At 43.3% G+C, this 21,485-nt stretch overlaps 1 protein-coding gene across 2 annotated transcripts in view; it reads left to right on the top strand.

Annotated features, from left to right (window-relative positions):
- fnbp1l (formin binding protein 1-like) overlaps positions 1-21,485 on the top strand; it is a 198,671-nt gene that overhangs the window by 92,603 nt on the left and 84,583 nt on the right. For both annotated transcript variants that reach the window (XM_060830590.1, XM_060830589.1), the window contains exon 2: positions 9,404-9,519. In XM_060830590.1, coding sequence (XP_060686573.1) covers positions 9,404-9,519 — 116 coding nt within the window. The remainder of the gene's footprint in view (positions 1-9,403; positions 9,520-21,485) is intronic.

Genomic DNA, 21,485 nt, shown 5'->3' with positions numbered 1-21,485 from the left:
TTCCTTTGGCAATAAATGCCAAAATTCCATATGGCTTCCTTATGACCTGCAGTACTTGCATATTTGTTTTCTGCATTCATGCACGAGATCACCCAGATCCCTCTGTATTGAAGCACTGTGAAGTTTCCCTCCATTTAGATAAATTGCCTGTCTACTTCTCTGACCAGAATGAATAACCTCACACTTATCCATGTTAAACTTCATCTGTGAAACTTTGGTCCATTTGCCTAAACTATCCATTAGTAAATTTTTTGACTACGCCGTTGCAATTATAAGGGAAGCAGATTGGCTTTTCAGTGGCTGCAAACTAGTCTCCAGGGTGGTATGTTGAATCCTGGTGTCAGGGTTAACAATGTCTCAGAGCTGCTGCAGGATATCCTGGAGTGGGCAAGTAAACAGCCATTGGTCTTGGTATACATTGGTACTAACAAGGAGTTTTCAAAAAAGGGATGAAGTCCTGAAAGTAGGGCACTTAAAGATAGCGATCTCAGGATTACACTAGTGCCATGTTATATTGGTTGAACCCCTGGCTAAAAAGATGGTGCAATTCCTGAGGAATTGGGACTGGTTCTGGAGGTGATGTGACCAGTGTAGACTGGATGGGTTAATGAGCATAGAACAGGGATTGATGCCCATGGGGAAGTATTTGCTAGAGTGGTTGGGACGGTTTAAACTAAATTGGAAAGGAACCTATGTGAGGAGTCAGAAGTGGGAATTGAGGACAAGAACAAAAGACAGAAAGGGGAATAACAAGTGACAAGAATCAAGGCTATAATTTTTTAAAAAGTAGGAATTGGACAATGAATGTTAAACGGACAAGTCTTACAGTTTTGTGCCTGAATACATTGAGTATTTAAAATAAAGTGGATGAATTAATCACTCAAAAAAAATGTAAATTGGTCTCTCAGAATCTGAGAAATACCAAGGGACACAAAAAACATTAGTGGAGATGGTATACAAGCCACCAAAGTGTAGTGGCGATGTTGAGAACAGCATTAAATAGGAAATCAGAGTTGTATGCAGTAAGGGAACATCCGTAATTATGGGTGACTTTAACTAGCATATAGATTGGGCAAATCAAATTAGTCTCAATACTGTAGAGGAGGAATTCCTAGAGTTTAAACAGCATGGTTTTCTGAGGAATACGCTGAGGAATTAATCAGAGATAAGGCATTCTTCATTAGACTGGGTATTATGCAATGAGAACAAATTTATCGGTAAGTAGTTGTGAGATGGCTCTTTGGGGATGAGTGATAAGAATATGATAGAATTCTTCACTAAGATAGAGTGAAGTAGTTAATTCAGAGACTAGGGTCCCGAGTCTTAGTGAGGAGAACTACAATGGCATAAGGCATGAATTGGCTATGTTGTATTAGAAAATGTTACTGACAGGAATGACAGTGGATAGGCAAATGGCAAACATTCAAAAATGAATGTATGAACTGCTAAAATTGTTTATTTCTGTCTGGCGTAAGAATGCAAAGAGAACAGTGGTCAAAGCATGGTTATAAGGGAAATAGTGTTGGATGCAAAAATGAGCCATACACATTGGCAAGAAAAAAATAATAGAACTGAACAGTTTTGGGGTCGAAAAATGTGCTCCTGGAAAAACACAGTAGGCCAGGCAGCATCCAAGGAGCAGGAGAATCAATGTCTCCAAAACGTCGATTCTCCTGCTCCTCTGATGCTGCCTGGCCTGTTGTGTTTTTCCAGCACCACATTTTTCAACTCTGGTCTCCAGCATCTGCAGTCCTCACTTTCTCCTGAACAGTTCTGGAACAGTTTAGAAATCAGCAGAGGAACAAGAGATTGAATAAGAAGGGAAATTGAGAGAATGAGAGTAGGCTTGCAAGGAACGTAAGAACTGACTGAAAGCAAAGAGGTTAACTGGGGAAAGGGTAGATCCCACTAGGGACTGAGAAGGCAATCTGTGTGTGAAGTTGCAGAATATCAGAAGAGTGTTGAATAGATACTTATCTTTAGTATTAGCTCTGGAAAAGGAGAATGGAGGTACAGAATTCAGGAAAAGAAACTGAAGATCATGCACAGTTTGACATAGGAAATGGTGAGAAACTGGAGACTCTCAGGCATAAAAACATAAATCCCCTGGCCCGGATGAATTGCATTGCAGGCTGCTGTGGGAGGCAAGACAGGAAGTTGCAGGGGTTTTGACACAAAAGTTTAATTCCTTTCTGACCACTGGGGAAGTGTCAGAGGACTGATGGCAGCTAATGTGGTTCTACTTTTTTAAGAGGGTAGTAGAGGTGAGTAAAAAATGAGGTCTGCAGATGCTGGAGATCACAGCTGCAAATGTGTTGCTGGTCAAAGCACAGCAGGCCAGGCAGCATCTCAGGAATAGAGAATTCGACGTTTCGAGCATAAGCCCTTCATCAGGAATAAGAGAGAGAGAGCCAAGCCGGCTGAGATAAAAGGTAGGGAGGAGGGACTAGGGGGAGGGGCGATGGAGGTGGGATAGGTGGAAGGAGGTCAAGGTGAGGGTGATAGGCCGGAGTGGGGTGGGGGCGGAGAGGTCAGGAAGAGGATTGCAGGTTAGGAGGGCGGTGCTGAGTTGAGGGAACCGACTGAGACAAGGTGGGGGGAGGGGAAATGAGGAAGCTGGAGAAATCTGAATTCATACCTTGTGGTTGGAGGGTTCCCAGGCGGAAGATGAGGCGCTCCTCCTCCAGCCGTCGTGTAGTTGTGTTCTGCCGGTGGAGGAGTCCAAGGACCTGCATGTCCTCGGTGGAGTGGGAGGGGGAGTTAAAGTGTTGAGCCACGGGGTGATTGGGTTGGTTGGTTCGGGCGGCCCAGAGGTGTTCTCTGAAGCGTTCCGCAAGTAAGCGGCCTGTCTCACCAATATAGAGGAGGCCACATCGGGTGCAGCGGATGCAATAGATGATGTGTGTGGAGGTACAGGTGAACTTGTGGCGGATATGGAAGGATCCCTTGGGGCCTTGGAGGGAAGTGAGTGTGGAGGTGTGGGCGCAAGTTTTACATTTCCTGCGGTTGCAGGGGAAGGTGCCGGGGGTGGAGGTTGGGTTGGTGGGGGGTGTGGATCTGACAAGGGAGTCACGAAGGGAGTGGTCCTTGCGGAACGCTGATAGGGGAGGGGAGGGAAATATATCCTTGGTGGTGGGGTCCGTTTGGAGGTGGCGGAAATGGCGGCGGATAATACGTTGTATGCGCAGGTTGGTGGGGTGGTAGGTGAGAACCAGTGGGGTTCTGTCTTGGTGGCGGTTGGAGGAGCGGGGCTCAAGGGCGGAGGAGCGGGAAGTGGAGGAGATGCGGTGGAGGGCATCGTCGATCACGTCTGGGGGGAATCTGCGGTCCTTGAAGAAGGAGGCCATCTGGGTTGTGCGGTGTTGGAATTGGTCCTCCTGGGAGCAGATGCGGCGGAGACGAAGGAATTGGGAATATGGGATGGCGTTTTTACAGGGGGCAGGGTGGGAGGAGGTGTAGTCCAGGTAGCTGTGGGAGTCAGTCGGTTTATAATAGATGTCTGTGTTGAGTCGGTCGCCCGAGATAGAAATGGAAAGGTCTAGGAAGGGGAGGGAGGAGTCTGAGACAGTCCAGGTGAATTTCAGGTCGGGATGGAAGGTGTTAGTAAAGTTGATGAACTGTTCAACCTCCTCGTGGGAGCACGAGGCAGCGCCGATACAGTCATCGATGTAGCGGAGGAAAAGGTGGGGGGTGGTGCCAGTGTAGTTGCGGAAGATGGACTGTTCCACATATCCTACGAAGAGGCAGGCATAGCTGGGGCCCATGCGGGTGCCCATGGCAACTCCTTTAGTTTGGAGGAAGTGGGAGGATTGAAAAGAGAAGTTATTCAGGGTGAGGACCAGTTCAGTCAGTCGAAGGAGGGTGTCAGTGGAAGGGTACTGGTTAGTGCGGCGGGAAAGGAAGAAGCGGAGGGCTTTGAGTCCTTCGTGATGGGGGATGGAGGTGTACAGGGACTGGATGTCCATAGTGAAAATAAGGCATTGGGGACCGGGGAAGCGAAAATCCTGGAGGAGGTGGAGGGCGTGGGTGGTGTCCCGAACGTAGGTGGGGAGTTCTTGGACTAAAGGGGACAGGACCGTGTCGAGGTATTGGGAGATGAGTTCGGTGGGGCAGGAGCAGGCTGAGACAATGGGTCGGCCGGGGCAGGCAGGTTTGTGGATTTTGGGCAGGAGGTAGAAACGGGCGGTGCGGGGTTGTGGGACTATGAGGTTGGAGGCGGTGGATGGGAGATCCCCTGAGGTGATGAGGTCCTGGATGGTCTGGGAGATGATGGTTTGGTGGTGGGAGGTGGGGTCGTGGTCAAGGGGGCGATAAGAGGAGGCGTCCGCGAGCTGGCGTTTGGCTTCAGCGGTGTACAGGTCAGTGCGCCAAACTACCACCGCGCCTCCCTTGTCTGCGGGTTTGATGGTGAGGTTGGGATTGGAGCGGAGGGAGTGGAGGGCTGCACGTTCTGAGGGTGAGAGGTTGGAGTGGGTGAGAGGGGTGGACAGGTTGAGTCGGTTGATGTCACGGCGGCAGTTGGCTATAAAGAGGTCGAGGGCGGGTAGGAGGCCTGCACGGGGTGTCCAGGTGGATGGGGTGTGTTGGAGGCGGGAGAAGGGGTCGTCAGAGGGTGGGCGGGAGTCTTGGTTGTGAAAGTAGGCACGGAGGCGAAGGCGGCGGAAGAATTGTTCAATATCTCGCCGCGTGTTGAACTCATTAATCCGAGGGCGTAGGGGAACGAAGGTGAGGCCCCTGCTGAGGACTGATCTTTCATCCTCAGAGAGGGGGAGATCTGGAGGGATGGAAATTAGAGGCCGGTGATTCTCATGTCAGTGGAAGGGAAACCATTTGGGAAAATTCTGAAGGAGTGAATTAATACTCACTTAGAAAGGAAGGAGTTAACTAGGAACAGTCAACGTGGATTTGTTAGCAGGAGGTCATGCAAAAGAAATTTTTAGACATTTTTTTGAAAATGTGATCAGGTGTGTGGATGAGGGAAATTCAGTTGATGTAGCGTCTGTGGATTTTTAAATAAATCTTTTGACAAGGTCCCACATGGGAGAGTGAGAATGTTAAAGCAAGTGGAATTGAGGAAACTTGGCAAGATGGAGCAGAAACTGGCTTAGTAATAGGACACAGAGTGAGAGATCATAGTTTTAGGACAAGGAGAACAGAGTTAAAACAGACGAGGAAAAATTATTCCTTTTGAAGTGTCGTGAATCTGTGACATTCACTACTCCAGAGGATGGTGAGCGTCAGAATGTTGAGGTAACTTAACAGGTAAGGACGGATTTTTAATTAGTGCTGGGTTGAAGTGTTATGGGAAGTGGATAGGAAAGTGGAGTTGAGGCTGAGAAGAGATTGGCCATTATCATATGATGATCTAGGGGCAGGCTTTAGGAGCTGAATTGCTCACTGCTGCTCTTGGTTCTTGGGCTTCCCCCGTCAAACAGACCTCTTCCGGATAAAGTGAAACAAGGGACCTTGCATTCCACCTATTTTCCATGATAACTGGCCTGCTCCCAGCTACTTAATCTGATATTAAGGGTTTACTAAATGCTTTTAAGCTAATTTAGCATTATTTTTTGGAGTTTCTCTAGTGCTTTGTGGATGCTGCAAATCTGAAATAAAATATGTTTTGCACATCTAAAACTAATGATTATTCAGCCTACCCAGGTATGATGAGAATGGAAGAGATTCCGGTGTAAAACAGATGCCTGACTTAACTGGAGACGTGGTGTCCATAAAGCTTGTATAAATGACAGTTTGGGGGAGTAAGAGCTAAATTTAGGTTAAAAGCATTTAGTAAACACCATAAATCAGATGGTGAAGCTGGGAGCAGGCAAACTAAATGGAAAATGGGTGGAACTTGAGAGACTAAAAGTTTGGGGTCACCCAGCCTGCATTTGGCCAATGTACCAGTAACATTAGAATTTATTTTTTGAAAAACTATATTTTATTCATATAAAATCTTTATGTACTGGTACTAAAACATACAGCACAGAAGCAGACCCTTTTAAAGCAGTTTTGTGTAGTCTTTGTGTCTCAAAAAAAGCAAACATCCGATCTCATTCCCTGCAGTTGCAAAGACCAAAGGCATTTCTTTCTTATGCAGACACTATTTACATGGATTTGAGAAAATGAGAGGGCCTGACAACTAAGCAGACTCTATTATACTTCGGTGGAAAGACTTTAGACAGTGGTCTTTCCCCACTGTCTTGGTGGCAGCTACCCCAATAGTGTGTCACTCAGCGCACTGTTCTGGACCATTACACTAGATATTTCAGCAATCATTGAAGCTCAGCAATTTGATTGCCTTACCTCCCTAGCTGTTAACCTATTAAAGCACATGACCCCAAGTTTTTAATTACACTTTATGTTAAAATGCTTCCGTTGCATTTATTTCATGGTTAAACTTTTAATTCCGAAAGCAAAACAATATTCTGACTAGAATGAATTGACGTTTGCAACAGCCATATTTTTAAAAAACTTGATTCAAAAGCAAAAAAAAATTGCATGCCTTAATTTGTGTATGAACAGCAGTAATATCCCAAAAGTTATATGGGAAAGCATGTTTAAATTATACACGTTATTTTCAAACTTTTTAAGACGTTGACTTAGTACGGTAGAATTCTACTAAAAGCTGTCTTGGGAATAGGAGTTTTCCCTGAGGTCTTGGCCTATATTTATCCTTCAATCAAAATAATGGAAATAGATTACCTGGTCATTATCCTAACTGTGGAAGTTTGCTATGCCACACTTTGGCTGCCATGTTTCCTGCATTACAACAGTGACGGTCTGTCTCACTTCATTGGCTGCAAAGCACTTTAGGCTATTATAGTGACTATGAAAAATACAACTCTTGCTCATTTCCCTCTAGGTTTATTTTTAATTGCACGTTTTAAACTATTCTTCCTATTAATTTTTGATTTTTCAGTAGGCAAGTAGTTGTTGACTGGTAAGGACTTTTCAAAGCATTTTTAAAACAACAGATTGGAAATAAAAACACATCTTGAAGAGTGTGGTGCTGGAAAAGGAGCAGGAGAGTCCATGTTTTGGGCATAGGCCGTTCATTAGGAAGGGCTGGTAAAGGGCTTATGCCTGAAACGTTGACTCTCCTGCTCCACGGATGCTGTCTGACCCTCTTTTCCAGCACCACACTGCTCAACTCTGATTTCCAAGCATCTGCAGTCCCTACTTTCTCCTTGTTGATAATAAAAGCATACGGTTCATATTGGGGGAAAAAAAAATTTAGTCTGTTTCTTAAGTAGTAGCAGTGAAGACGTGAAGCTAAAGTTGTACTTAATGTAAAGAAAATGTCAAAGTGGGTTGATTGATCTCTGCCTTGACTTACCTTGCAGAGCATTACCTTTTGCATTTCCGCATTTCTTGCCAGCTGGAATGAAAAGGTGAAGATTAAACATTGGCCAACCCAGGTTCTATTAACTGCACAGTGTGATTTCTGAAATTTAAATGACTCAATGTTCTCTGGTGCCAGTAACTAAAAGTGCGATATAAAACTAAACACTATGCATTGACATTATTGATTGTGGTAAGTGTATACAAACTTAAAATGTGCTACTGATTGATCCATGCAAATAACTTGTTTATAAACTAACTGTTTCAAAAATGGTTTCTGCCTTGCATATCTTCATGGCTTTGGCAAAGCTGTGAATGAGTAAGTGCTGTATGTCCTGTCAATCAAAGGCTTTGGCTTCTTTCAGATTGAATAATCCACATTCTCCCATTTACTTTTGCTCAACAGGACATGTCCATGCTTTGCTCAACAATGAAAATATAAGGACAAATAACAATTGCACCATCTCTCTTTTGAAAATTGAGTGTTGAATTGGGATCAAAGTTTTAGTTGTTGTAATTTATCCTAAAGATATAATTGAAATGGTAGCTTTTTTAACCCGGTTTTGCATTTTCTGACAAACTATTTTCTTGGTCAAAACCTCTGATTCATTTCCTTTGGCTGATACTGTAATGCAGGTTTGATGCTGGTAGTTGTTTAATAAAGTAACATTTATTGTCATGGCACAGTATAATTTCTAAGTCGTTTTCTCTTTACTTATAATGAAACTCCTCAAAAACTAGGTCAAAAGATTACTTTTGGGAGATACCTGAAAGATTTGCAGTTTAATCAACTTTTAGTCGTCATGCTTTAATGCAAAACTCATTAAGATTTCACTTAGTTCCCAATGTTTAAAAAACGCTGTAAAGAATTTGCTGAATTACAAAGTGCTTTAATTGGCTAATGTTTTTAAAAAATGCTGGTTTTGTTAGCGAGCTCTAGATTTTGTGATGGTGTCTAGTGTTGAGATATTTTAAATTTTTTTTGGCATGTGTGTGTCACTGATAAGACCAATATTTGACTCTAATTATCTTTGAGCTGAGTGGTTCACTAAGCCATTTCTGAAGGTAGTTTGTAGTCAAACCCATTGCTGTGAATTTGCAAACAGGCTGGACCAGGTAAGGGTAGAAGATTTGTTTACGTGAAGGACATTTATGAAACAGATTTTGTTTTACTGGATCAATGATTTTTCCATGGTCGTCATTATTGAGACTTGCTTTCAATTCCAGATTTTATTCATTCAGTTGAAATCCATCAGCTGCCATTGACTTTGAGCCTGAAGCTTAGTATTAGCTGGTATGCTGATTTATTCATATAGTGACATTTCCACCATGTCTGCTTAGATTTTGATTACCAACACAATTAGCAGTTCACGTCTTTGAGTCAAAAGTCTGCTTCACTCTGCATGATTTGGAGGTGCCAGTGTTGGACTGGGGTGTGCAAGGTTAAAAATCACACAACACTAGGTTATAGTCCACCAGGTTTATTTGGAAACACTAGCTTTTGGAGCACTAATGCTTCATCAGGTGGTTGTGAAGTCACCTGATGAAAAGCAGCGCTCCAAAAGCTAGTGCTTCCAAATAAACCTGTTGGACTATAACCTGGTGTTGTGTGATTTTCACTCTGCATGGTTGTTTTTCTTTAAAATAAAATTGTGTGTTTTACTGACCACTACCCTTTTTAGTGTTTGTTTGTTGATTGACCTTCTGTACTCTTGGTTTTAAATTGCCAATAAGTAACATTTTAATGTACCTTTATATGTAATGGCAGTATACAGTTTTAGATGAAACTTTTTAAATTTTTCCCGTTCTTAATTATTCCTTCACTTTTTGGAGCAGAAATTGGTTTAGATTTGTCACTGCCTAGCAGAAGATAATGTCTTTTACATTGAATTATATGCACTTATTGTTCTTTGCACCTGATATTTTCCTGGTCATTCAATAATTTGTAGTTTTAATTTGATTTACGAGATATTTTTAGGTTGTTGCTTTTGCCAACCATGAATTTATATAATTCTAATTTCATGACTCATTTCATTTACACCACCTTTTTTTTTTCTTGTAGGATCAATTTGACAATATAGAGAAGCACACACAGTGGGGTATCGACTTCTTGGAAAGATATACAAAATTTGTGAAAGAGAGATTAGACATAGAACAGAGCTATGCAAAACAATTGAGGTAAGACTGTATGTCAAAATCTTTGCGTTTGTCGTCTTTAGCCACATGCACTGAAATATTTCTTTATAAACCTTCATAGACATTTTTTTGAGGTGCCAGTGTTGGATTGTGGTGGACAAAGTCAGAAGTCATGTGACATGGTGGGCAGCACAGTGGCATAGTGATTAGCACTGCTGCCTCACAGCACCAGAGATCCAGGTTCAATTCCCACCTCAGGCAACTGTCTGTGTGGAGTTTGCACATTCTTCCTGTGTCTGCGTGGGTTTCCTCCCACAGTCCAAAAATGTGCAGGTTAGGTGAATTGGCCATGCTAAATTGCCCATAGTGTTAGGTGAAGGGGTAAATGTAGGGAAATGGATATGGGTGGGCTGCTCTTTGGAGGGTCGGTGTGAACTTGATGGACCTGTTTCCACACTGTAAGTAATCTAATCACCAAGTTATAGTTCAACTGGTTTATTTAAGATCATAAGCTTTTGAAGCACTGCTCCTTCATGTGAAGTCACTTGGTGCCATGTGACTATAACCTGGTTTCGTGTGACTTCTGACTTCATAGACATTATATGTTTGTAGTTTAATTGCTGTCAAAAACAAATTTCTAAAGTACTTTTTGATTTGATCCAGTAAAACGCATTTGATGGTGTGTACTTTTTTAATGCAAGTTTCCATGTAACTTTTTCAAACATGTAATTTTACAGAAGTATAAACCCAATCTGTATAATAAAACTGGAAAATAGAACATTACTGACATCTAGAAACCAACTAAAAAAACTACTTCCTTCTGAAAGTCTCATTTGACTGAGAAAAAAAAAGTTCACTTTTTAACTTGAGGTTAAGTTGGTGGGAGCATATTGATTGCATCTGGAGAGCTGGTTAACCTAATAGTTGTTAAGAGAAGGGGCTTGTTGTTATTATGAGGAAATGTGAACAAATGAAACAAAATAGATTTTGTTGTCAGTGTGCATTTGTAAGTGGACATGCAAACAAAGTTTTATTTTCCATCTTATGTGGATATTTCCATCTGCCGCTGCAGTGTTCTATAGAAGCTCAATACAAGTTCATATCTTTCACTTTGGCATTTTATAGCCTTTTGGACTCAACATTACTTGAACAATTTTGGACTGTAAGCTATCTCCTTGCACCAACTATTTTTTCACGCTTTGCTTTTGAACAGAGTTTTTTTTATTATTCTGTTCTTTGAACCCACTCTTGGCAAATCTTTTTTTCTTTCTTTATGACGACCATTACCATTTTCTTTGCAATTTATACTTTTAAAATCTTTGTCAGTAAATCTCCCTCAACACCCACAGCATTACAGACCTTTCTGTTTGTTCGTTCAATTCTTTCCCCCTTTAATTTGCTTAAAGTTGATTGGATTTCAATTTCCCTTCAGTTTGAAATAGTCTTTGACCTGAAATGTTAACTGTTTCCTTCTCCACAGCTGCTGCCAGATCTGCTGAATACTAATGGCATTTTCTGTTTTTATTGGCATATGAGTAGGAAGGGTTTGGAGGGATATGGGACGGGTGCTGGCAGGTGGGACTAGATTAAGTTGGGATATCTGGTTGGCATGGACAGGTCGGACCGAAGAGTCTGTTTCCATGCTGTACATCTCTGACTCTAAGTCTATCTTTGTGGAGTTGTAAAACTTAACGTTAAACCTAAAGAAAAGCTTTAGGGAAATCAGAAAGCAAGAAATCCAGGGGAAATGTATTATATGTGCACTAAGGAGTAGGCTGACTGCTGAGATGACAGATTATACTCTAGGTTCTTGGCTGCTATTTCCACACAGCTAATTGAAGGTTTTTGCACCTGAAATTATTTTGTGAGTGCAAAGTGGAATGTTGCTCTGGCCAAGGATATGCAAGAAATATTTATATATTTTCATACACAATCCCTGAAGCCATTTTCCTTCAATGTGATCTTTATCCTTTGTGTCATAGATATGAGTTTGGAGAAAGAATAACTTGTAAACAGTAACTATCCCAATGTACAACATGTACTGTAGATTGAGATTAAAGGGTGGAGAACACTGCAGAGGAAGGGAATGTTAATTGAATGCTAATATAGACTGCTTGTTCTATGCTTATTTATGTGAGACTGCAAAAATCGTTGTCTTACTAAATGTGGTAAAACTGACCATTTATTTTGTCCATGTTTGATATTTTAGAGATCTGAACAAATTTGGGTGAGAAGTTTCTGATGGTGTGTAGGCATGTTAACAAAATGTCTTTTTCTAAAAAAAACTAATGAAAAAGAAGCATGTTCAGTTCCATATTTATATTTTTTTCTAACCGTTCCAGTATTGAGAATTGAAAATTCAATGTTTTACTGAAGGATTTTTGCAATTGTGGAATTTGAGTTACCATAATAAAACGAGAATTGATTCACTGCAAATATTTATTTTTTTTTCTATATTATGACTGTATTTTGCAGATGTTACAAGTCATTCAAGTAATTTAGATAACCTTATTTAACTGATCCTTTGAATGTAATCACCTTAATGCTTGCAATGGATTGTGATTACCTTTAGTTGCAAGGCTGGCAGATTGGGTAGTTTATTTGGTATTTTTTAATAATTTGATATCTCCCATTAATTCTTTCCCTTGCCATTGTACAATTGAATGGAACATAAATATAACAAAGGTGTCTTACAGTTATATAGAGCACTGGTGAAACTGCATCTTAGGTACTGTGTACCATTTTGGTCTCCTTGGGCTGTGTGGAATTTGCATATTCTCCCTATGTCTGCATGGGTTTCGTCCCACAGTCCAAAGATCGGCAACTTAGGTGGATTGGCCATGTTAAATTGCCCTTAGCATCGAGGGATGTGCAGGCTACTTGGGTTAGCCATGGGGAAATGCATGGTTACAGGGATAGAGTAGAGGGGATGTGGGTCTGTGTGCGAAGCCCTTTGGAAGGCTGGTGTGGACTTGATGAGCAGAATAGCTTGGTTCCACACTGTAGGGACTCTATGATTCTATGCTTGTTAGTCTGTGGAATTCTCTTCCCGAGAAAGCAATAGAGATGGAGTCAGTCAATATATTAAAGGCTGAGTTAGACAATCTGTTTCTTAATTAAACAGGCAATCAAGATATATGGGATGGACAGGAAATTAGCAGCAAAAATCAGCCATGATCTTACCAAATATGAAGCAGGCTTGAGTGGCCGAAATGCCTACTCCATGCTCCTAATTTTGATGTTTGAGTATCTGATGATATTTTATGTATGTCAAAGCTTAATTTTTACACTTTTATCTTAACATTCTTTCTTCTCTTGTTGAGAAAGGCTGTTTAACTTGGGAAAGAGGAGCAATACTTGCAGTGAAAGGGTAAATAACTTCTGTAGTGAAGAGGAATGAGCATCATTTGCAACAATGGGCAGAACCATATTTGTATTAAAGAACTACAGTCATATGAGTTTTAAAATGTCAATTTATTGAAAAGTACACCAATTATTTTAATTACCAGAATTGAGAATAGATAAATTCAATGTTTGAAATTTTCAGGCTGGAGAGAGTTACTTCCTTTATGTGAAGGAATAGTTGCACCATTAGTGCCAGAGATGTCAGAAGACAATGCTCATAATTGATTCAACCAGTCAATCAAATAACCTTTTATTTAAAGGTGACTTTTTGCAGAAAAGTGTTCGAAAGTGCTTCATAAAATCATACTAGGAACAAATATGGTGGGAGTGGTGTGAAATGGAGAGATTAGCAGTAGTGACCAAAAGGTTAGTAAACGTTGTCAGAATTTACGAGGACTCTCAAAAGATATAAAGGAATAGAATAGGGGTTTATGAAAGCATTTCAGAGCATGGGATCTATCTGAGTTAAAGGCTTGTCAGCTCATAGTTGGAAAAAGAAAAATAGTAGTGTACACATGCAATGCCAAAGTATACAAGTGCTGGAAAGTGGGGTTAAAATAGTTAGCTGATGGTTTTTGACTGGTCTAGACTTAATGGGTCCAAGGGCCTTTGCGTGTGCTTTAGACCTCAATGACTCTATGACGTTGATTTGAAATCATGCCTAAGGTTTGGATATTCTGCTGCTGTTGGAGGCTACAGAAATATAGCAAGTGAGTCTTTGGAGTGATTAAAGCACTGGTGTAAGAGTTTTAAATTTGTGATGTTAGGAGAACTGGAATTCTGTAGATTGTTATAGAATTAGATTACTTACAGTGTGGAAACAAGCCCTTCGGCCCAACAAGTCCACACCGACCCGCCGAAGCGCAACCCACCCATACCCGTACATTTACCCCTTACCTAACACTACGGGCAATTTAGCATGGCCAATTCACCTGACCCGCACATCTTTGGACTGTGGGAGGAAACCCACGCAGACACGGGGAGAACGTGCAAACTCCACACAGTCAGTCGCCTGAGTCGGGAATTGAACCCAGGTCTCCTGTTGCTGTGAGGCAGCAGTGCTAACCACTGTGCCACCGTGCTGACTAGGTTAATGTTGAGCAGAGTAAAAAATGAGGTCTGCAGATGCTGGAGATCACAGCTGCAAATGTGTTGCTGGTCAAAGCACAGCAGGCCAGGCAGCATCTCAGGAATAGAGAATTCGACGTTTCGAGCATAAGCCCTTCATCAGAAATAAGAGAGAGAGAGCCAAGCAGGCTAAGATAAAAGGTAGGGAGGAGGGACTTGGGGGAGGGGCGATGGAGGTGGGATAGGTGGAAGGAGGTCAAGGTGAGGGTGATAGGCCGGAGTGGGGTGGGGGCGAAGAGGTCAGGAAGAGGATTGCAGGTTAGGAGGGCGGTGCTGAGTTGAGGGAACCGACTGAGACAAGGTGGGGGGAGGGGAAATGAGGAAACTGGAGAAATCTGAATTCCAACCTTGTGGTTGGAGGGTTCCCAGGCGGAAGATGAGGCGCTCCTCCTCCAGCCGTCGTGTAGTTGTGTTCTGCCGGTGGAGGAGTCCAAGGACCTGCATGTCCTCGGTGGAGTGGGAGGGAGAGTTAAAGTGTTGAGCCACGGGGTGATTGGGTTGGTTGGTTCGGGCGGCCCGGAGGTGTTCTCTGAAGCGTTCCGCAAGTAAGCGGCCTGTCTCACCAATATAGAGGAGGCCACATCGGGTGCAGCGGATGCAATAGATGATGTGTGTGGAGGTACAGGTGAACTTGTGGCGGATATGGAAGGATCCCTTGGGGCCTTGGAGGGAAGTGAGTGTGGAGGTGTGGGCGCAAGTTTTACATTTCCTGCGGTTGCAGGGGAAGGTGCCGCGGGTGGAGGTTGGGTTGGTGGGGCGGTGTGGATCTGACGAGGGAGTCACGAAGGGAGTGGTCCTTGCGGAACGCTGATAGGGGAGGGGAGGGAAATATATCCTTGGTGGTGGGGTCCGTTTGGAGGTGGCGGAAATGGCGGCGGATGATACGTTGTATGCGGAGGTTGGTGGGGTGGTAGGTGAGAACCAGTGGGGTTCTGTCTTGGTGGCGGTTGGAGGAGCGGGGCTCAAGGGCAGAGGAGCGGGAAGTGGAGGAGATGCGGTGGAGGGCATCGTCGATCACGTCTGGGGGGAATCTGCGGTCCTTGAAGAAGGAGGCCATCTGGGCTGTGCGGTGTTGGAATTGGTCCTCCTGGGAGCAGATGCGGCGGAGACGAAGGAATTGGGAATATGGGATGGCGTTTTTACAGGGGGCAGGGTGGGAGGAGGTGTAGTCCAGGTAGCTGTGGGAGTCAGTCGGTTTATAATAGATGTCTGTGTTGAGTCGGTCGCCCGAGATAGAAATGGAAAGGTCTAGGAAGGGGAGGGAGGAGTCTGAGACAGTCCAGGTGAATTTCAGGTCGGGATGGAAGGTGTTAGTAAAGTTGATGAACTGTTCAACCTCCTCGTGGGAGCACGAGGCAGCGCCGATACAGTCATCGATGTAGCGGAGGAAAAGGTGGGGGGTGGTGCCAGTGTAGTTGCGGAAGATGGACTGTTCCACATATCCTACGAAGAGGCAGGCATAGCTGGGGCCCATGCGGGTGCCCATGGCAACTCCTTTAGTTTGGAGGAAGTGGGAGGATTGAAAAGAGAAGTTATTCAGGGTGAGGACCAGTTCAGTCAGTCGAAGGAGGGTGTCAGTGGAAGGGTACTGGTTGGTGCGGCGGGAAAGGAAGAAGCGGAGGGCTTTGAGTCCTTCGTGATGGGGGATGGAGGTGTACAGGGACTGGATGTCCATAGTGAAAATAAGGCGTTGGGGACCGGGGAAGCGAAAATCCTGGAGGAGGTGGAGGGCGTGGGTGGTGTCCCGAACGTAGGTGGGGAGTTCTTGGACTAAGGGGGACAGGACCGTTTCGAGGTATTGGGAGATGAGTTCGGTGGGGCAGGAGCAGGCTGAGACAATGGGTCGGCCGGGGCAGGCAGGTTTGTGGATTTTGGGCAGGAGGTAGAAACGGGCGGTGCGGGGTTGTGGGACTATGAGGTTGGAGGCGGTGGATGGGAGATCCCCTGAGGTGATGAGGTCCTGGATGGTCTGGGAGATGATGGTTTGTTGGGATAGGACATGGTCAGAAGAAATTTGGATGAGCTGAAGTGCTAAGAGAGTGGACAAAATTACCTTGCTTTCAAAAGTGACACATTGCCATAAGGATGAGACGTGTGGTCCATCACACATTGACAGTGTAATACATGATCATATCATTCAGTTCCCTTACAGTTGGTTCATAGAACTTTTGATCTGTCTCCTTTTAGAGAAGCTTGAAAAGGCATGAATGAATGTTTCAGAAGAAAATGGGCTGATTTAGAGGCAGAGATGTCATGTTGTTGAAGTGGACATTGATGCTCTGTTGATTTCCTTTCCTTCACAAAAATCAACAAATGGATGATAGCTGATACCGTGGATCGTTACTGTGCTCTCTAGATGAGTGAAAAGTGGCATAAGGGGCCAATTTTCCCTTGGAGGCAAACTTCTGGCACAAATTCTTGCAGAAAGAAAATTAATTATGTGAAGTCTAGTAGGATTTGTCAAAATATGTCATAATAATTGGCGACTGTCTGTGTGGAGTTTGCATATTCTCCTCGTGTCTGCATGGGTTTTCCCCGGGTGCTCCAGTTTCCTCCCACCATCCAAAGATGTGCCGGTCAGGTGAATTGGCCATGCTAAATTGCCCATTGTGTTAGGTGCATTAGGCAGAGGGAAATGGGTATGGATGGGTTACTCTTCGGAGGGTCAGTATGGACTGGTTGGGCCAAAGGGTCTGTTTCTACACTGTAGGCAATCTAGCCTAACCTAACCTAATAATCTTTGTGCTTGATTTAAGTGCAACTGACCCCAGTGAACACATTGCCATTAGGATAAGATATGTGGTCCTTCACACATTGACAGTGTAAATGCATGATCATATCACTTAGTTCTCTTATGGTCAGTTCAAAGAACTTCTGATCCGCCCATATTTATTTTTAATAGACCAAAATATAAAGTTTTGACAGAAAGCATTCATAAATGCCTTGATTTCTGTTATTGTTTGGATAAAATCAGAATATTAATGTTGTTTGAGAGAATGTTTAGAGAGTAAAATCCATTTATAAAAGACAACAGTTTTGAAAAATGAAGCAAACAGAGCTGTTGTGATTTCCAAGGCGTTTGTCCAGTCATTCGTTCTGGAAAGTGGACAGTTGCTTAGTAACAGAATAATTAGTGTCTGTACATACAAACCCCATGAAATGAAATTGAACTTTGGTTTGTTTATGTGAAAGATATGCTGACAATCTAAATGTGAGGCATAAAGAATCTACTGTTGTCAGGATAGCATAAGGCAAAGGAGCAGAATAAGGCCATCCAGTCCCTGTGGTCTGCTCTGCCATTCAATCACAGCTAGCATGTACCTCAACCCATTGAAGAAAGCAGACGATGACACATCCCTCCCAGATCATCTCGACGCCTTCTCTGCTCGCTTTGACCAGAATTTCGGCAGGGAGGTAACACCTATTCCGCCAAGTTGTGATGAACCTATTCCAACAGTCACTGCATCAGAGGTCAGATCGGTTTTCCTTCGTGTGAATTCAAGGAAAGAGAGAGGACCAGACTGAGTACCAGGTTGTGCACTCAGGGCATGCGCAGATCAACTGGCAGAGGCCTTCTTGGACATCTTCAACCTCTCCCTGCAACAGGCCCCTGTCCCTGCCTGTTGCAAGAGGGCCAACATCGTCCCTATGCCTAAGAAGGTTCATGCAGCATGTCTCAATGACTACCGCCCAGTGTCCCTAACTTCGGTGATCATGCTTTGAAAGGCTGTTCATGGCATTAATCAACTCCAGCCTCTCCTTTACTCTTGACCCACTCCAATTTGCCAATTGGACCAACAGATCCACAGATGCTGTCAGATGCCATATCACTTGCCCTGCACTCTTCCCTAGAATATCTTGACACCAAGAACAGCTACGTAAGAATTCTACTCATTGACTACAGTTCAGCCTTCAACATTATTATCCCCTCGAGACTGATTACTAAAATTAGTGATCTTGGACTAAACTCCACTCTCTGCAACTGGATCCTAAGTTTCCTGACCCACAGGCCACAATCAGTGAAGGTTGGGGGACAATATTTCATCCTCACTAACACTCAACACTGGAGTGTGTACTCAGGGGTGTGTACTCAGCTCCCTACTGTACTCGCTGTATACCCATGATTGTGGTGCCAAGTACCAGACTAAGGCCATTTACAAATTTGCTGATGACACCACCATGGTTGCTCAAATCTCAGATGACGACGAAACAGACTACAGACGGGAGGTGGAAGACCTGGAAAAATAGTGCACTGAGAGCAATGGAGCTCTCAATGCTGGCAAAACCAAGGAACTCATTATTGACTTTTGGAGGGATGTTACTCATGCCCCCCCCCCCCCCCCCCTCTCTCTCTCCCCCCCCCCTCCCCACCACACACACATTAACAGCACCGAGGTGGAATGAGTGGAGTGTGTCAAGCTCCTGGGAGTGGTCATCCACAACAAGCTTTCTTGGACTCTTCATGTGGATGCACTGGTTACAAACTCCCAACAACATCTCTTCTTTCTCAGGCAGCTGAGGAAATTTGGCATGATGGTGAATATTCTTGCCAACTTTTATAGGTGTGCCATCAAGAGCATTCTGTCTGGATGTATCACTATCTGGTATGGCAACTATACTAACCAAGTTTGGAGATAGTTATAGACAGTGGTGAACTCAGCCAGGGCAATCACAAAGGCCAACTTCCCATCTATAGAATCCATCTACCAGGCCTGCTGTCAAGGAAAGTCCACCAGCGTTTTCAAAGATACATCCCAGCCTGGCAATGTTTTTCTACAACCTCTACCATTGGGGAGAAGGTACAGAAGCCTGAACACACACACACCAGCGGTTTCAAAACCATTTCTTCCCTACAGTTATTAGAATACTGAGTAGACTCTCAAACTCTTCACATTTGCCTGTATCTGTGTTTTTGTGTTTACGGCTGTTTACCTAGTATTTACTTATCAATGTTGCTTAACTCTGTGATCTGCCTATATTGCTCGCAAGACAAAGATTTTCACTGTGCCTTAGTACACGTGACAATAAATACAATTCAATTCAACCCCATCCCTCAGCCTTCTATCCATAACTCCTTTCTAATCAAGAACCCATCTATCTCAGTCTTAAATACATTCAATGACTTGGCCTCCACAACCCACAGTGGCAATCAGCTCCACAGATTAACTGTCCTCTGGTTGGAGATATTCCTCCTTATCTCTGTTCTAAAGGGTCATTCCTTCATTCTGAGGCAGTGCTCTTGGGTCCTAGTATCTCCTGCTAATGGGAGCATCTCCTCCATGCCCACTGTATTCAGGCCTATCAGTATTGTGTAAATTTTAGTGACACTGCAGTTTAAAAGGACGAAGGGTAATGTGTACAAACCCAGAGTCCTCAACCACTTCTCATAGGACAAGCCCTTCATTCCTAGGATCATTCTTGTAAACCTTCTCTGGATCCGCTCCAGGGCCAGCACATCCTTCCCAAGATATGGGTCCCAAAACTGCTCAAAATATTTCAAGTACTTTCTGACCAGAGCCTTATACGGCCTCAGCAGGGCATTTCTGCTCTCGTATTCTAGCCTTCTTGAAATGAATGTAAACGTTATATTTGCTTTCCTAACTTACAACTGAACCTGTAAGCTAACCTTAAGAGAATCCTGAGCTAGGACTCCCAAGTCTCTTTGTACTTTAGGCTTCTGAAACCTTTTCCTGTTTAAAAAAAATATTTTCTGCTTCTGAAACCTTTTCCTGTTTAAAAAAAATATTCTCTGCTTGTGTTCTTCCTACCAAAGTGCATAATTTTCCCACATTGCATTCCAACTGCCAATTCTTTGCCCAGTCTCCTACAACTTGTCCTCGTTCTTCTGCAACCTCCCCGCTTCCTTTGACAGTACTATGACTTTCAGTCGTGTACTTTGTCCTTTTTTTTAAATGAAGAGAAGTTGAGACAGAAGTGGCACTTTTTACAAAATAAGGTTGAGACAGAGATGGAGAGCAGTCTGTTCCCAGCCAATCAAGTAAACAACCTGAGGCCTTAGGGTTGTTTAAGTTGGAAAAGTAGAAGGACCATGAAGGGGTGGAGGTCGAGCTCCCAGAGAACAGGATTTTAGTATTAGCTTTCAGTAGCTGTTTGGGCCTTGAAGCTGAATGTGGAAGCTGTTATTCCTCTCTCTGTTACACCTAAAAGCTGGAGTTCTCTTCCTGCTGCTAGAATTGCATATGAGACAATCTATGAATTTGCCTTTGCCAAGGATGTGTTTATGGGATATTACAAGATTGGAACAGTTGCAGTTTAGTCGATAGAAAATCTACTATTCTTTTAAATTTTTCAGTAGAGTTAAATTATTCCAACTTTTGTTCATTTTGGTTGTATTTTAATTTTGGTGAAAAAAATTAAAGTGTGTTTTGCTTCAAGCCCAGTACTTTAACAAATTGAATTTGCATCTGAACGCCTTACCCTTTCCTTTAAAAACAAGAAAAAGTTGGGGTTTGGGCTATCTTCTTAATCTATTTTGAAGGGGTTTGATCTGGCCCACAACATTGTTCCTCCATTTATCTTTCTGTCGTCTGCAAACTTAACACTAATGCCCTCGGTTCCTTCATCCAGACTGTTAATGTATAACTTGAATAGTTGTGGTCCTGACATGAACCTCTGGAGCTGCAAATGTGTTGCTGGTCAAAGCACAGCAGGCCAGGCAGCATCTCAGGAATAGAGAATTCGACGTTTCGAGCTTATGCTCGAAACGTCGAATTCTCTATTCCTGAGATGCTGCCTGGCCTGCTGTGCTTTGACCAGCAACACATTTGCAGCTGTGATCTCCAGCATCTGCAGACCTCATTTTTTACATGAACCTCTGGAGCTTCACTAATCACCAGTTGCCATCCTGAAAAGATCCCCTATTCTCTGCCTTCTGCAAGTGCCCCTAACACTCATGTAGCAGCCTCCTATGCAGCACCTTATCAAAAACCTTCTGGAAATCCAAATAGATCACATCCACAGGCTCTCCTTTGTCTAATTTCCTGTTAACCTCAAAGGATTCTAACCTCCCTTTGACAAAACCTCGCTGATTCAGCCTCATTTTAACATGCACTTCCAAGTACTCTGCAATATCATTCTTAATAGTGAACTCTGAAATCTTACCATTAACTGAAGTCAGGTTAAATAGCCTTAGTTTCCTGACTTCTGCCTTCTTCCCTCCCCTCCTTAAACCAGTGTGTTACATTAGACATTTTCCAGTCCTCTGCAACCTTTCCTAATTCCAGTGATTCTGAAAAATCCCCTCCAGATTCTCCTCCTCTATCATCTTCAGAACTCTGGGGTGCAGTCCATCTGGTCCCTGTAACTTATCCACCTTAAGACCTTTCAGCTTACCCAGACCCCACCCTTGTGCCCTGACCATCTTAAAGTTCTGGTATGTTGCTGATGTCTTCCAGTGTGAAGACTGATGCAAAGTACCTATTCATTTCCTCTGCCATTTCTTTGTTTCCTATTAC

Source organism: Hemiscyllium ocellatum, chromosome 9 (assembly GCF_020745735.1).
Source record: "Hemiscyllium ocellatum isolate sHemOce1 chromosome 9, sHemOce1.pat.X.cur, whole genome shotgun sequence".
NCBI classification, from domain to species: Eukaryota; Metazoa; Chordata; class Chondrichthyes; order Orectolobiformes; family Hemiscylliidae; genus Hemiscyllium; species Hemiscyllium ocellatum.
The sequence above is the reverse complement of the archived record's forward strand: the minus strand, read 5'-3'. Positions and strand labels throughout refer to the sequence as shown.